A 15,814-nucleotide genomic window follows, 5' to 3' on the forward strand; every position below is an offset into this window, starting at 1 on the left:
GTTGACAAAGGGCACAACAACAGGGAATCCAGGGAACAGTCTTTAATGACAACAATCAGGAGTACAAGGGAAACCAACCACAAACACAACGTAAAACGCAAACGAGAACCGACAAAGACTGAGGGAGAACACAGGGAATATATACAGGGCAAACAAGGCTAATTAACAAGACATAGCTGGGACCAAGAAACTAAATCAGGGTAACCAAGGGAACAAACTAGTGGTGGGAAAACTGAGAACAAGGAACATGTGACACAGGAAAACAAACACAGAACCCTGACATTACTCCCCCCTCCCGGAAGGCGCGACTTCGCGCCTCAAAAGAGTCCAACTGGGGGGGGGGGGCACCCTGGAGGCCGTGAGCAGGAGCAGACCGGCTAAGATGCCTCCAGGATGGCCCCGGCCATGCAGGTGTCGACGAGGCTCTGGGATGGCGGCCATCTTGCGACGAGGCTCTGGGATGGCGGCCATCTTGCGACGGATCCTTGAACTGAGGACGTGGGGAAGTGCCGGAGGACAGAAATGGACCGATTCATTGGAGGGGTATGTGGAGGGAACCGGCGGGGAGTGAGCTGACCAGGCTACGTGTGTGTCTGATGGGGCTGGATGAGGACGATACTTCTCTACTTTTTCTTCAACTTCAAAATTTGAACCATTTAAATAGACCATGAGATTAATTGACTCGGCTAGAGAGAAAAAACAAGCAGGTTCACTATAACGAATGGTATCCTCATCCAGCCCCATCAGAAAACAAGCACTAAAGGACGCATCAGGCCAGCCCACCTGACAAGAGAGCTCAGAAAACTCCTCCACATACCTCTCCAACGGACGACCACTCTGCCTTAAACCACACAGGTGGTCCTCAGCCAGGATGGTGTTGTTTAAGTCGGTTCTTCTGTCACAGTCCATGATGGTTGACAAAGGGCACAACCATGGGGAATCCAAAGAACAGTCTTTAATGACAACAACCAGGAGTACAATGGAAACCAACCACGAACACAACGTAAAACGCAGACGAGAACCAACAAAGACTGAGGAAAAACACAGGGACTGTATACAGGGCAAACAGAGGGGCAAACGAGGCTAATTAACAAGACACAGCTGGGACCAAGGAACTAAATCAGGGTAACCAAGGGAACAAACTAGTGGCGGGAAAACTGAGAACAAGGAACATGTGACAACAACAAACACAGGAAAACAAACACAGAACTCTGACAGATATTTTACTTCATAACTTGTTAAATGTGGATTTTTTTCTTTACACAAATGCATCGCTTCCCTTTCAGAGGGCCCCTATTAACCCCCCAGAGCCATGTGGAATACGTTTTATGATGGATGGATGTGGATGGAGACACTTTTTTCAGCTCATACTCGTTGCTCACTGCCATAAAGCTCGGATGCGTCAGGATATTTATTAATATATCTCCAATTGTGTTCATCAGAAAGAAGAAAGTCATATACACCTAGGATGGCTTGAGGGTGAGTAAAGCTTTGGCTAATTTTTATTTGAAAGCGAACTAATCCTTTAACTTTGAAATCAGTATAATTAACTTTATGCCTTTTACAAAGAAAGATTGGGTTCAAAATACATTACACTTAAAATATTGTTATAGTTGTAATTGTTATTGATTTACCTGTGAACATTTTTTAAATAAAATAGCAAAAAATTTACAAGGTAGATGTAAACAAAATCTTAATAGGTCAATATAACCCTTCTATTTAAATTATATATTATTGTTTATTCTGTAGTGACGAATAATATTCCAAACCATATGAGAATTAACTGCACAATTACTAGATATGTGTACCTATATTATAGAATTTGCATACGTACAAAATTTGTGGAAAAATGTTTCCAACTCTGACTTTGAACCAATTCTGTAGAATGGCCCATATAGAGTATGAAAAGTTTTTAAGGTCCTGGCAGACCTGACTAATACAGCATACATATGTATGCTTGGCTAAAAGATGAGTTTCATCTTTCAGTTTTAAAAGATAAGTGTAGACTTAAACTGAGAGAGTGTGTTTGAGTCCCGAACAGTCCATCAAATCTAAACATAAAGGATAGCCTTAACAGTCGAAGCGACCTGGCTACAGTGTCCAGGCACTGTATTTGAGTTAACGTGGCTAAAATAAATCAATCCTTTTCAGACACACAGATCAAAAGACTGTTTTATTCACTTTGAAAAAAATAACTGCACCTGTTCCTGAATATTAATTGATGTGTACTAGTGAAATGTAGATAAAGCAATATCCAGAAACAGATGCAATGAATAAAACGGGAAAAAACAAGCACAAAACTTGCAAATACAATAATTTTATATATACAATTTAATACCATATGGTTTTATATATGAATCGGGTGTTCGTCAACTGATTAAATAAATAATTCAGTAATAAAATAATTGTATATATAGTCCTACAGTTTATTAATATGTAATGTAAGTACGGTGGCCGAGAGAGCTCAACGTGCTGCAAATGAAGAAAACACATGCAAATAGAAAAAACACCAGCAAATAAAGAAAACATCTTCATCAGTTTGACAACACATGCGCTGCAAAAGTTTACAACACATGCAAATACAAAAACGTGCTGCAAAAGTGCACAACACATGCAAATGCAGAAACGTGCTGCAAAAGTTCACAACACATGCAAATACAGAAAAGCGCTGCTAATAGGCCTGCTTACAATGCACATATGATCAGGATGTTAAAATAAACAAAACTCACCTTTCAGGTGCACACCACTGAAGAGTAAACATTGAACAATAAGCGGTCCCAGCTAGGTACATCACTTGTTGGTGTTCCCTTATAACATTTTCGTTGTGGTCTGTGCCAGTCCTGGAGCCAGGACTACCGATTTGGGGGGGGGTATTATTTTGCGTAAAAAAATATTATTAATAATAAATAATCTTTTTTTTTAAATAATTTACTTGATTTTATGTCTCAAATCCCAGTCAATTATTCACTGCAGAAAGTGAAACTAAAAACAGTGATGAGAGCTCTACTTCAACATGTTCTGATAACACTATTTAACCTTAGTTTATTTCTAAATATTTCTCTTGTGGCCCATACGTAGTGAAAAAAATGAGAAGAGATGTAGGTGTTAAGTTGTTTTTTTAAATGAGGAGTTAGCTAACTTATTACAGCGCGTTGGTTATGTGTGATGCGCTATAAATTATTGCGGGGCAAATTAAAATATAAATTTAATTCTAAAAGTAGCCTCATCATCATCATCATCATCATCATCATTCAGTTGATCGCAGAGGGGGGCTTGAGATCGCCGGGCCTGGTATGTGCTATTTGCAGCGCGTTTCTGTATTTGCTTGTGTTGTGAGTATTTGCAGCGCATGCATTTGCATGTGTTGTGAACTTTTGCAGCGCGTTTCTGTATTTGCATGTGTTGTGAGTATTTGCAGCGCGTTTCTGTATTTGCTTGTGTTGTGAACTTTTGCAGCGCGTTTTTGTATTTGGATGTGTTGTGAACTTTTGCAGCGCATTTCTGTATTCGCATGTTTTGTGAACTTTTGCAGCGCGTTTCTGTATTTGCATGTGTTGTGAACTTTTGCAGCGCGTTTTTGTATTTGGTTGTGTTGTGAACTTTTGCAGCATGTTTCTGTATTTACATGTGTTGTGAACTTTTGCAGCACATGTGTTGTCAAACTGATGAAGATGTTTTCTTTATTTGCATGTGTTTTCTTCAGTTGCAGCGCATTGAGCTCTCTCGGCCACCGTATGTAAGTTTATTTCAAACGAATTAGGAAAATAAAGTGAGTTGAATCCAAGGAGCTCTAAAATTTTTTAGAATTGTTATCTGAAGCTAAAGGCGGCATCAGAAACTAAAGGCACCGCCCGGACTCCTGTGTTGACTAACCTTTGGCTGTAGGACCATTTAAAAATGTTAAATAGCTACACAAAAAATATGCTTCACGCAGGACTTTTGGGGGTGACTTCTTTTTTTCCCTTTTTTTTTTTGCCACCACTTCCGTGTGTGACTTAAAACGTGATGTTAACATAAATGTTGCGTTTCAGACGAGGTTGAATGTGGGAATCTTAAATCAAATGTCCCACTTCACCTCAGTGAGTTCCAGTCAATCACGCGTCACGTTCACATGTTGACCACATGATGTCGCCATGACACAATGAGAGCACATCGTGTTTTGTGTAAATTATGGCAAAACAGAATAAAAATAACATAAAATCGCTTTGAAAACAGCTAACGAAAAGTATCATTACATAAGCTTAATGTCTAATGTTAAAGTATGTTTTTACGATTATGCTCATTGGAAGCAGGACTTGCCGACATGGAAGTGACATCAAATGACGCGTCTCGCTGAGGTCGGTGTTGATCGATGTACCCCGAGTTCACACGCCGAATGTCCGACCTTTGAGTGGCGTTGTCTGGAACGCAGAAAAATAACATGCCCTTCAGTAGTCCTGCGACACTGTTTTTGCCCTCCTATTATTATACCATCAGTACTGTTTAGATTTATGTGTCGTTAGTATAAATTCGCATACCTCAAGGCCAAGGAAACCAATGACGACTACAAAACTACAACTCCCACGATCGCTCATGGTGGTATAGTATTTCCGGTGCCCCTGCATTTCTGCGCCCATCGGCTGACGAGTCGACGACTGGACGGAAGGTGGGAAGTTTATAACTAACCTTATCTTTTACAATAAATCAAATTCACGTTACAGTTAATATGTGTACAGGATTGTCTGTTATTACAGACAATATCAAAACAACGAACTACATCCATAACTAAAACAGTGCCGTTATTTTGTTTACATTGTACGTTTAAGTTAAAAATGAGGAAGTTGACTTCTTTAGCATTCAGCAGATTTTTTGTCACATTTTGTCGCTGTGTTTTGTGTATTCACACATCACACTATTTCTCAAGATTGTGTAATTTGTATTAACGGCTGCCAGGCTGCTCCTTTATTTTAGTTGGACATAGAGTTTATGCTTATGCTTAAACAAATCGTTCCCAAAATTATTACATGCCGCATCTGATTCATATGGAGCAAATGTATACTCAGCAATTGAACTGCATACATATGTACATTCCTAAGACATGGAAATCCTTTCAAATGTTAAAGTCTGTTCTTTGCTTTGACGTCTTAGTGTGGGTGAATGCTGTCACGGTGGCGATGCCCTTGGAGGTGACATGGCCCTTCCCACAATGCCCCCGCCTGGGCTGGAGAATATCCAGCCGAGTGGTCATGGGAATGGTGGGTTCATACAGTTACCTTTGGACCAGTGAGTCTAATGTTTTTTCATATTTGTATCTTGAATAATGTGTGCTATGGACATAATGGACTTAAGACAGATATAACTGAATGACCTTCACTTAATTTATCTTACTCTGTAGAGTATTTTAACTCTTTGATGGTGCACAACCAGGATGTTTTGTTGGACCTGGTCGAAGAGCGTCCTCAGGACACGCCTCTTATCACATTATGCAATCATCAGTCCTGTATGGATGATCCACACATCTGGGGTAGGCGGAGCCTCAGATACGTGGGTATTTTAGAATAGATTTGCCAGTAGAAAATATAAATGCAGTTATGGTGTTTTTCAGGAGTCCTGAAGCTCCGGCATCTGTGGAACTTTAACAGGATGAGATGGTGTGTGAACGAAGGCATAATTTGGAGACTCATGTAACAGTGTTGTCAGTTCATATCATATCATTTGTTATCTGTGTGTTCCCAGGACACCTGCTGCCTCTGATATCTGTTTCACAAGAGAATTCCACTCCAGATTCTTCAGCAGAGGGAAATGTGTGCCTGTTGTTAGAGGTAAACTCATCTAATGCCACATTTTTTCATTTCTGCAGTCTCTTTTTTTTTTTTTTTTATTTTGCATGGTTTTAAAAATGTTTATACTAAATCAAAATTCGGTCAGTAATGCATTTTTCAAAGTAGTCTTGTTTGCATGCAAAACTGAAACACTGATCAAATGGACTTTCTGAAATAGGCGTGTACAGCGGAACCAAAATCTGATCTCAGTATCCATATTCGGATAAAATCGGAGGTGGCTGGAGCTTTGACCGAAAGTTCCGTAAATTACATGAGATGCATTTTAATTCTGTTCCCTTTATAGTTTTCATTTAACAAATACACCTTGTATAACTAATAAAATATTTTTTTTATTATAATTATATTTTTTCTTTAAATATCTTCTAATTAAATCAATAATACTAAATGTTAAATAAAATGGGGAAAACATCTTTATTTTTATTTCCCAGACAAACGTTGTGAGTTGTGTCAGGACAATCATCCTCAACCTCAAATAAGAGGATTGTACATAATTTAGCTGATGGAAGCTGAAAGAAAATATTCAGTGAATGAAAATTGCTAAACCAACTTTGGTAACATTTGACAGTAAGGTCTCATTTGTTAACATTAGTAAATGCATTTAACTATATTTTTTTAAAACATCATGTAGCCTATCATATCGTACAAGTAGTAGAACGTGTATGATTTGGTATCTTAGTTCATATTACTCTTGTCAAGCTCTTTTTTTCTGAGAGATGCACAGAGCAACAATGCAGCTATTTGATTTGCGACTGCTGCGCTCATTTAATTCATAGAGTTGACAGTAATTTGTGTATCATTGTACAAGGTTTAAAACATTTAAATAGACATATCAACTAGTTGAAAATGTGTATGATGTAGTATTTAAGTTGATATTACTCCTGGCAGACTCTGATTTCTGAGATTTTTGCATTGCGAATAGGCATGCGACGCTATCAAATTTTCTTGTTGCGATCATTTTTTTAAGCTTTTATCATTGTATACGGTACTATCACAATATTGAAATAAGTTGCAAAAAAGTGTTGTCATACTATAACAGGTTTAATAACTTTTCTTATAACAAAAAGAACTTTGAGCATTTAAATACAATAAAACAATTCACAATAAATGTATAAAGTAAACATACACTGATCAGGAATAACATTAAGACCACCTTCCTAATATTGTGTTGGTCCCCCTTTTGCTGCCAAAACAGCCCTGACCCATCGAGGCATGGACTCCACTAGACCCCTGAAGGCATGCTGTGGTATCTGGCACCAAGATGTTAGCAGCAGATCCTTTAAATCCTATAAGTTGCGAGGTGGGGCCTCCATGGATCGGACTTGTTTGTTCAGTACATCCCACAGATCCTCGATTAGATTGAGATCTTGGGAATTTGGAGGCCAAGTCAACACCTCAAACTCGTTGTTGTGCTCCTCAAACAATTCCTAAACCATTTTTGCTTTGTGGCAGGGCTCGTTATCCTGCTAAAAGAGGCCACAGCCACTAGGGAATACTGTTTCCATGAAAGGGTGTACATGGTCTGCAACAATGCTTAGGTAGGTGGTACAGGTCAAAGTAACGTCCACATGGATGGCAAGACCCAAGGTTTCCCAGCAGAACATTGCCCAAAGCATCACACTGCCTCCACCAGCTGGCCTTCTTCTCACAGTGCATTCTGGTGCCATGTGTTCCCCAGGTAAGCGACACACACGCACCCAGCCATCCACGTGATGTAAAAGAAAACGTGATTCATCAGACCAGGCCACCTTCTTCCATTGCTCCGTGGTCCAGTTCTGATGCTCACGTGCCCACTGTTGGTGGTGGACGGGTCAGCACGGGCACCCTGACTGGTCTGAGGCTATGCAGCCCCATACGCAACAAACTGCGATGCACTGTGTATTCTGACACCTTTCTATCAGAATCAGCCTTAACTTCTTGAGCAGTTTGAGCTACAGTAGCTCGTCTGTTAGATCAGACCACACGGGCCAGCCTTCGCTCCCCACGTACATCAATGAGCCTTGGCTGCCCATGAACCTGTCGCTGGTTCACCACTGTTTCTTCCTTGGACCACAAGAGATGCATTTTTGGAGATGCTCTGACCCAGTCGTCTAGCAATCACAATTTGGCCCTTGTCAAACTCGCTCAAATCCTCACACTTGCCCATTTTTCAATCAGTGTTATTCACTTCACCTGTCACTGGTCATAATGTTATGCTTGATTGGTGTATATGTCAAACAGATTAAAGTGCAAAAGAAATATAAAGAACAATAGGTAACACTTTACAATGAGGTCTCATTAGTTAATGTTAGTTAATGCATTGACTAAGATTAACATTGAGCAACCTTTGTTATTGAAGTTATTATTCTTTGTTCGTTAAAATACAACTGATCATTGTTAGTTCATGTTAGCTCGGGTCCATTAAATAATACAGTTACAACTACCGAACAATAATAAAGAATCTGAAAATATTCAATCAATATCTAGGGCATGTTGTAGTCCAGATTAAAATGTAAAAAATTTTAAGTTAAAAATTAAAGCCTTTTAAGTCTAAGTATTTAAGTATTCAGTGCTGAAATAAACACCATTGCACATACAAAAATCTGAATGACTGTTTAAAACATTTAGATACTGTTAAGAAACAGACAGTAGCACAGTTGTGTTGTTTACGGGGGTTACCGGGGTAACGGCTACATTTCTGCTGTTCCATAAGCCAAAAAAAAAAAATGAATGAATGCTGTTCCATTAGCATTATCTGCTGTCAGAAAGTAAATGTGCAATTTCATTCAGTGCATCTCTCCTTCTGCCATTCGCTTCCCATCTGTGTTGAGCTTGTTTACATAGAGTGTGGATGCAGTGTTGTACATTTAACCAGTTGATGGAAAAGTATTTTTTAAAATGCATTCTAAAAATCTGAATATTTCATAATAAATAATTATTCACGGTATTTTGAAGTGCCCATGATAACAATACCAGGCATGTTCATTATTGTGATATGTCATATTATTGATATTAATTCAAATTAAATTGCTTTATTTTAGTCCTTGCTTATAGACAAGGTGGACAGAAGTTACCCACTTTTGTTCTAACAGAGTGAAATGTGTCGTTATCTATGCATGTATCTATGCATGTCACGTGATATAATATCCCTTTCAAGTGGACGTGAAAAAGCAATATTCAAACCCAGCGCTTCAAAAAAAAGCAAAACTCATCACAAAGTCAATTGCAGTGTTTCCCATACATTGATTTATTTGTGGTGGCCCACCACAATATCAACATTGACCGCCACAAATAGATTTAAACTGTTAAACTGAAAACGGTTCTGGTGGGATGTGTGGGAGAAGCGCTGTATCACTTCATGAATATTAATATAGTAATGAACGCACTGAAAAGCTCTTGCGCTGTTCATATACGCTTTGCTTCAGATATCAATGCTGAGAGTAGACAGTAGAGCTGCACGATTAATCTTTAAAAGATTGTGATCTCGATCTTATTCCGACAACAATTCGGGAAAAATCCTTTGACAAAATCATATCACAACATTAAAATCTGTTAGCACTGCCGCTGATGCAGAGAGAGCAGTTGTCATTATTTCAACCTCATAGTATCATTATTTTTGATACAATAGTTCAAATTTTCATAGAAGTACTAGGATAAAAGTTTATAGATCAAATATAAACACTGATGTCTTAGGTAGCAAACAAAACAGTTATCGCCTTTTTCAAAACGGCACTTCAAATAACGACTGTACCGTTTACATTGTTTCGCCACTAGGTGGCGACAAATGACTGTTAAAAAATGTGTTTGTCATTGAATCATTGGCTGCATCCAAAAAACTTAGGCAGCTAGCTTGTCTCAGTGACTCTGCAGGCAGTGTTTGCGCATGAAGGCACCTCACGAAACTGATTTTGGACAGACTTCTGAGGCAGCGTAACAGTTTAATTATCTACAGCAAAATAGAGCAAGCTTTGTTGAGAACTAAACAAATATTTAATCACTACATTAGTAATTTCTCGCTAGTAATAACATCAGAAGTGGAAAACATTGGTCAAAAATGTACATTTACACACAAACTAACCAGAAACCGCAACTTTGAGACGCCATCTTTCTTTTTCTAGCTCAACTGTCACAGAATGGAACGCATAGGATTGTGGGATATCAAAGGCAGCGAAGGATACATCTATGCTGCCGTCAAAAATCGATCAGATGAAGGTATCTCAGGCGACAGGAAGTGAAGCTAACATTCGGACGTGCCTTGATGCCTTCCTACCTCGGAATGCGTCCTCTGAAGGCAGCATTTTTAAGATTTCGGATGCAGCCATTTATTCAAGAGAATGCAGTACTGTAATGTATGATGCTTCTGAAATAAAACTCAAAAAGTTGTGATGAATTGTTTTTGTAAATATGACTCATCTTATACATAGGGCTGGGACAATAAATAGATGCATTGCGATTCGTGGATCGAATCTGAGATTTTCGGTATGCATTGCGATTCTCTCTCCAGTTGATTCTGAGCTTAGTTTTTTTTAACAGCAGATGGTGCTCTAGGCTAGTTTTTAACCGCACGCTCAAATGCTTACGAAGAAGAGCGTGTGCGAGTCCACGTAAGTGGTTAAGTGTGCTTGTACCTCAGAATGCTTTTATGACGCAAAATTAATGTAAACACAGCCCACTGTGAACACCCTTGTAATTCGCCTTTTCAAACTTTATGAAAGATTATTTTATGGAAGATTCAAGTGGTGTGTGTAAGGAATTGGAAGCAAGCACACAGAGTACGGCTGTTTCTAAAACATGCAGCTCCATCTGCTGTTAAAAACTAAGCTCAGAATCAATTGCAGAGAGAAAAGCAATGCATATTAAAAACCTCAAAATCCAGAATCATTTGAAGAATTGTGATGCATTGGTTTATTGTCCCAGCTTACAATATATACATCATGTACAGTCTGTATAAGTGTATGATTCAGCTTTTCCCCATGGTCTGGTGTTTAAAAAAATAAAATAAAAAAAAAATTCCTATACATTGAATCGCAATACTAGTAGAATCACAATTCTTAAAAATTGCAATGCATTTCGTATTGGCACCCAAGTATCGTGATGGTATTGAATCGGGAGATAGATGTATCCTCCCAGCCCTATTATATAGCAATAATATCATGCTGACCCCTGGCTTACCTGTTATCCAGCAAACGCAAGAAGTGTCTGTCAAATATTTTTCCTATTATTCGGTAGAATTTGTTTTAAAAACGTTATCTGTGCCTTTCCCAATAAGGTAATTCGTTTCGGGGACACATTCCTAGTCTGAAACATTTTACTTTTTTTACAAGCAATACGCCTTGTATTGGAGGCAGGTGCTTGTGTTTGGATGTAGTTATGTTCACTAATGGTTTGGAAGAGATAGTATAGTAAAGAGTAAGTTTAAGCTTAAACTTATGAGTGCTAAGGAAAGCATTACAAAGTGCTCTGCAACAGAAAAAGAGTAATTTATCTCTACCTAATTGCTGCAACAGACTGTTAGATGTGATAAATCATGAGTACATGCTAATAGTACAGTTTTCAGTGCTTGTTAAATCCAATTTATATAGAAGACACTGGAGTTGATAAGGTTTTTAAGGTATTTATTTTGATTTTTTTTTTTTTTTTTTAAATGCATTAAACAGCCCAACTGTCCTCTGTTTTTTAGGAGATGGAGTCTATCAGAAAGGAATGGATTTCCTTTTGGAAAGGCTGAATCATGGGGAATGGGTACACATATTTCCAGAGGGTATAGACAGTAGAGGACACTCATAATTTTAACCCTAATATTTGTTTAGTGTACAACTTTCCTAATGTCTTAGGAAATATGGTACATTTTCTCGTCCCAGGTAAAGTTAACATGAGTGGAGAGTTCATGAGGATAAAATGGGGTAAGATTCATGCTCCAATAATTGGATACCACTTGTTTTACCCTGGTTTTTAGTTAAGTAAACCCTTTTGTTTCTTGTCAGGAATTGGACGTTTGATTGCTGAGTGCTCTCTTCACCCAATCATTTTACCTATGTGGCATATAGGTAAGTTATGCTTATGTACAAGTTCAGGTGACATAAGTTGCTGCAATATTATTAATATTAATATTTGTTATTAATAAAATATTACTTATGTACCATATTTTTTTCAGGTCTAAATGATGTCCTACCAAATCAAACTCCATACATCCCTCGAGTAGGACAGGTTAATACATATTTTCTTTCTGTGATGTCATATCACTTATTTTTCATTGTCACACTTAGCAGAACAGAGAGTTTACTTTCCTTTTGTGCAGCGAATAACTGTTCTAGTTGGAAAACCATTCACAGTCAGACATCTGGTGAATACAATGAGAGCTGAAAACACAAGTTCGGTAGGTGGTCATGTCGCATTGAGATGTGATGTACTGTTTAAAAAGATAATAAAGATAGTCCTGTAGTTGAGTACAAAATTGTTTTCTCTACAGATGGAAATGCGAAAAGCAGTGACAGACTTTATTCAGGGGGAATTTCTCAGTTTGAAAGCCCAGGCAGAGGCTCTTCATCACAGGATACAGAACCGCACATAATGGTGAAGAACTCATCGCAGGATAAAGGGCTATACAGTACTATACCCATCAGCTAACACTGGCCTTACAACTCAGCATAGACATTGAGCAGAAAGAAACATACGAACTACATATAAAGAGGTTTACATAATCCTTTTAAGGAGTGTTATATCTGTGATGAAGTAACCGTATCTGTTGACTTATGCGTGGACAGTCAGATATGGGCTAAAGGAAAGCAGAGCTCTTGAGTTGTGACTTTTTAAGCCATGTTCAGGACCTCAGGACACAGTATGTGACTGGAAATGCCTTTGAGACTGTGGAGCACAATATGTGGCATTCTCCCACAGTCTTTTTCTATTTAATTGTACAGAATACTTGACCCATCAAAAAAAAAACAAAAAAAACATAGAATGATGAAAGTAGCTCCTTTACTAGTAACACATGTCAGTGAGTCATTCTCCTTTTTTCTTTGTATTAATTTTCTTAAACATTTGAACATATTAAATTTGTTTGCATGCTCAGTTGTCATAGCTGGATCAGTAAATGTCATGACAGACATATTAACAATGCCAAATTCTTGATTTACTGTGGGAATGTTGAAGAATTTATTAAAGCTTTACAGATTGAGACATTTGAAATGATAGTACTAGCTGTTAGAGTTTTTATATTTGTTGCAGTATTTGACTGTACATACACTGTAAACACAGAAGCTGTACTGAATTATTTCACAATGCACATGCATTTCATTTGTGCCTAACCCACATAATTTTCATTCTCGTTTGCAATGATGGAACAGACAGAATATATAAAAGTCTGCTGTACTATAATACTTAAAATCATATCATGAAATGAGAATTGATTAGAAGCATGTGAAAGTTGACCATGTTTTGTTAAATACATTTTAGGGATAAACAGACATTTGATCTTGTTCAGAATAAAAATCAGCTAAAATAAAAAGATAATACTGGCTACACTCATTTTTATAAAACATTATTTTACAGCCAATGCTACTTTCTTACAAGAGTACATTATTGAACCAGGGACAATAATAATTTAAAGGGGTTATGAACTGCATTTTTAAAATTATTTTATAATGTTTTCTGAGGTCTGTCTGGAACTTCATTAAAAAATAAAGTTCATCCACTCTTTCCAAATGTTGGGATCAGAAGGAAGGCGATGCAAAGACTGTTTTTCTTGTTGTCTTCTGAGCCATCTTTGTTGTTTAGTTTCTGCACAGACCAGGGGCCTGTACCATGATGGTAGTTGAACAAACTCAGGGTTATAGGATTAGTTTCAAGTTGACAAAACCAAACCACTCCAATCCGGCTTTGTTGGTACCCTGATGCTGATCATCAATTTTCTCTGTCAACTCAGGCTTTGATCCTGAGTTTGTGGAGCGCGTGCACATGAATGCATGACATCAGTGGCAAACAGCCAATCACATGCCTTGCAACAGAAAGAAACTGTGATTTACTTCTCACGAGAGAGTCAACGCGATTCAAAACTCTTTTGCTAAAGAAAATGAAGAATTTAGACGCATTTACACTAAAGAAGAAACTTGTCCATGAAAAAGGACAAATAAAAGAAATTATCTTGCTCTATCAGAGCAAGTGAAAATTGTCAAGTGTTTATATAGTTTATTATATACAGCAATAGAGACTCAAACATGTAAGGTTATGTAGTCATTTTTAAAGAGTTATCTGTTGATTCTACAGCTTACATATGATCTGTATATATTAATATTTATTTAAAATAAATGCTTAATAATAACTTAAACTAAAATTGCTTGTGTGAAATGGATTAATAATAATATAGATCATATAATAATTATTTAAATCATATATAAATCATAAAATAATTCTATAAATCATTAAAGCAAGACAATTTCATCGTTAAATATTTGTTTTTACTATATAGTGACCTTTAATTTGGAGGAAGAGAAACTGGGGGAGGGACTTTATTGCGTTGGATGTGTCAGTGTCACTTTGCTCACATCTGATTGGTCCAATTTCGGTTTGAGATCTCTTACCCAGAACATAACCTGCCCCGGAGCAGGTTAGCTGTGGAGTGTAAGTTACTATGGCGATGAACACCGCTAAAAGCCAAGAAACTTTCATGGTACCTAAAACCCAGGATTGGCACAAACTAATCTGAAATTTAACTGGCTAGCCAGCTAACCCGGCTTCATGGTACAGGCCCCTGCTTTTGCCTCTCATTATTTACTACATGCGCGAATTGATAGGCGGGGCTAAACAGGCAGTGATGTTTGCTTGTATCTTTTTCTGCAGAGGCAGTGTTTAGCCACACTATCACAGTGCTCAGCGTAAATGAATACACCCCTTTGAAAAGTAACATTTTAAACAATATCTCAATGAACACAACAATTTCCAAAATGTTGACAAGTTTAATATAACATCTGTTTAACTTATAACATGAAAGTAAGGTTAATAATATAACTTAGATTATGCATTTTTCAGTTTTACTCAGATTAGGGTGATGCAAAAATGAGTACACCCCACAACAAAAACTACTACATCTAGTACTTTGTATGGCCTCCATGATTTTTTAATGACAGCACCAAGTCTTCTAGGCATGGAATGAACAAGTTGGTGACATTTTGCAACATCTATCTTTTTCCATTCTTCAAGAATGGCGGAGCGTTAGCATTAGCCGTTACACTTTTTCGGCTAAAGGTTGCAGGCTTGCCTTCCAGTGGCTTTGGTGGAGGGGGGACGCTATAGTTTTTTTACCACACACACAAAGGCTGTGTCCGAAATCGCCCCCTATACCCTTAAATAGGGCACTATTTGAGGGGACAGCCATTTGTAGTGGTGTCCGACACCATAGTGGACATGTTGAGCGCACTCATTCAATCCCACAATGCACCGCAATAACGAGTGTACAACCGATGCACGCTCAACGGCTAGAGAATACCCATAATGCACTGTGAGAGTCGCGCGCTGAATTCCCGCGTCTCGCCAGGAGATGGCGCCCGCAGCTGAATCCATTCATTTTCCAAACCGCGCTGGTCCAGCATTAGCAAACAGGTATAAATTCCTTTTAATTAATCATTAAATCGTTTAAAAGGTTTGAACATGCTATTCAACATAAATTATTAAACAGCAGCACAATCTATGCGAAATCGGCAGCCCTTCCGGTGCACTCAGTATCCGAATTCACGCACTCGTTTCATTCACTCCTTCAAGTGGACTATATTAGTGGAGTAAAGTAGGGAATAGTGAATGAGGGTATAGGGGGCGATTTCGAACGCAGCAACACAATAGAAGCCACGCGTTGGATGTCCACTATCATCGTCAAAGTATGTATGTTTGCATTATGTTCAATAAAGTAGCCAAAAAGTTAAGATCGACTACAAGAGGACTTTGGTGTGCGTAAAGCGTGTGTTGTATATCCAAGCCATTTGCAGCTATAGGAGCTGCTGTATCAGTGTTCATAGAGATATTGT

General features: G+C 38.1%; 1 protein-coding gene across 4 annotated transcripts; it reads left to right on the forward strand.

The window, feature by feature from the left end:
* Nucleotides 1–183: 183 nt before the first annotated feature.
* On the forward strand, nt 184–13,310 carry tafazzin (tafazzin, phospholipid-lysophospholipid transacylase). Of its 4 annotated transcripts, none has more exons than XM_051880979.1 (11): nt 184–1,479; nt 5,128–5,234; nt 5,375–5,503; nt 5,585–5,630; nt 5,716–5,801; nt 11,479–11,559; nt 11,660–11,701; nt 11,783–11,845; nt 11,953–12,005; nt 12,097–12,174; nt 12,268–13,310. In XM_051880979.1, the coding sequence occupies exons 2-11, from the start codon at nt 5,171–5,173 to the stop codon at nt 12,367–12,369; spliced, it is 744 nt and encodes a 247-aa protein (XP_051736939.1). In that variant the 5' UTR covers nt 184–1,479; nt 5,128–5,170; the 3' UTR covers nt 12,370–13,310. The 4 variants fall into 4 exon arrangements, with proteins under 4 accessions (XP_051736939.1, XP_051736937.1, XP_051736938.1 ...); XM_051880977.1 differs by having other exon boundaries at nt 196–1,479; nt 5,128–5,262; XM_051880978.1 differs by lacking the exon at nt 184–1,479 and adding an exon at nt 4,295–4,645.
* The last annotated feature ends 2,504 nt before the right edge of the window (nt 13,311–15,814 follow it).

The sequence above is a fragment of the Ctenopharyngodon idella genome, chromosome 22, assembly GCF_019924925.1.
Source record: "Ctenopharyngodon idella isolate HZGC_01 chromosome 22, HZGC01, whole genome shotgun sequence".
NCBI classification, from domain to species: domain Eukaryota; kingdom Metazoa; phylum Chordata; class Actinopteri; order Cypriniformes; family Xenocyprididae; genus Ctenopharyngodon; species Ctenopharyngodon idella.

What these genes read in the sequence shown, in the direction of transcription:
- tafazzin (XM_051880977.1), top strand. Translation starts at nt 5,154, where the DNA reads ATGCCCTTGGAGGTGACATGGCCCTTCCCACAATGCCCCCGCCTGGGC. An exon ending in ATGTGTGCCTGTTGTTAGAG is followed by an intron (nt 5,802 to 11,478) that starts GTAAACTCATCT and finishes TCTGTTTTTTAG; the next exon opens with GAGATGGAGTCTATCAGAAA. An exon ending in GAGCTGAAAACACAAGTTCG is followed by an intron (nt 12,175 to 12,267) that starts GTAGGTGGTCAT and finishes TTTTCTCTACAG; the next exon opens with ATGGAAATGCGAAAAGCAGT.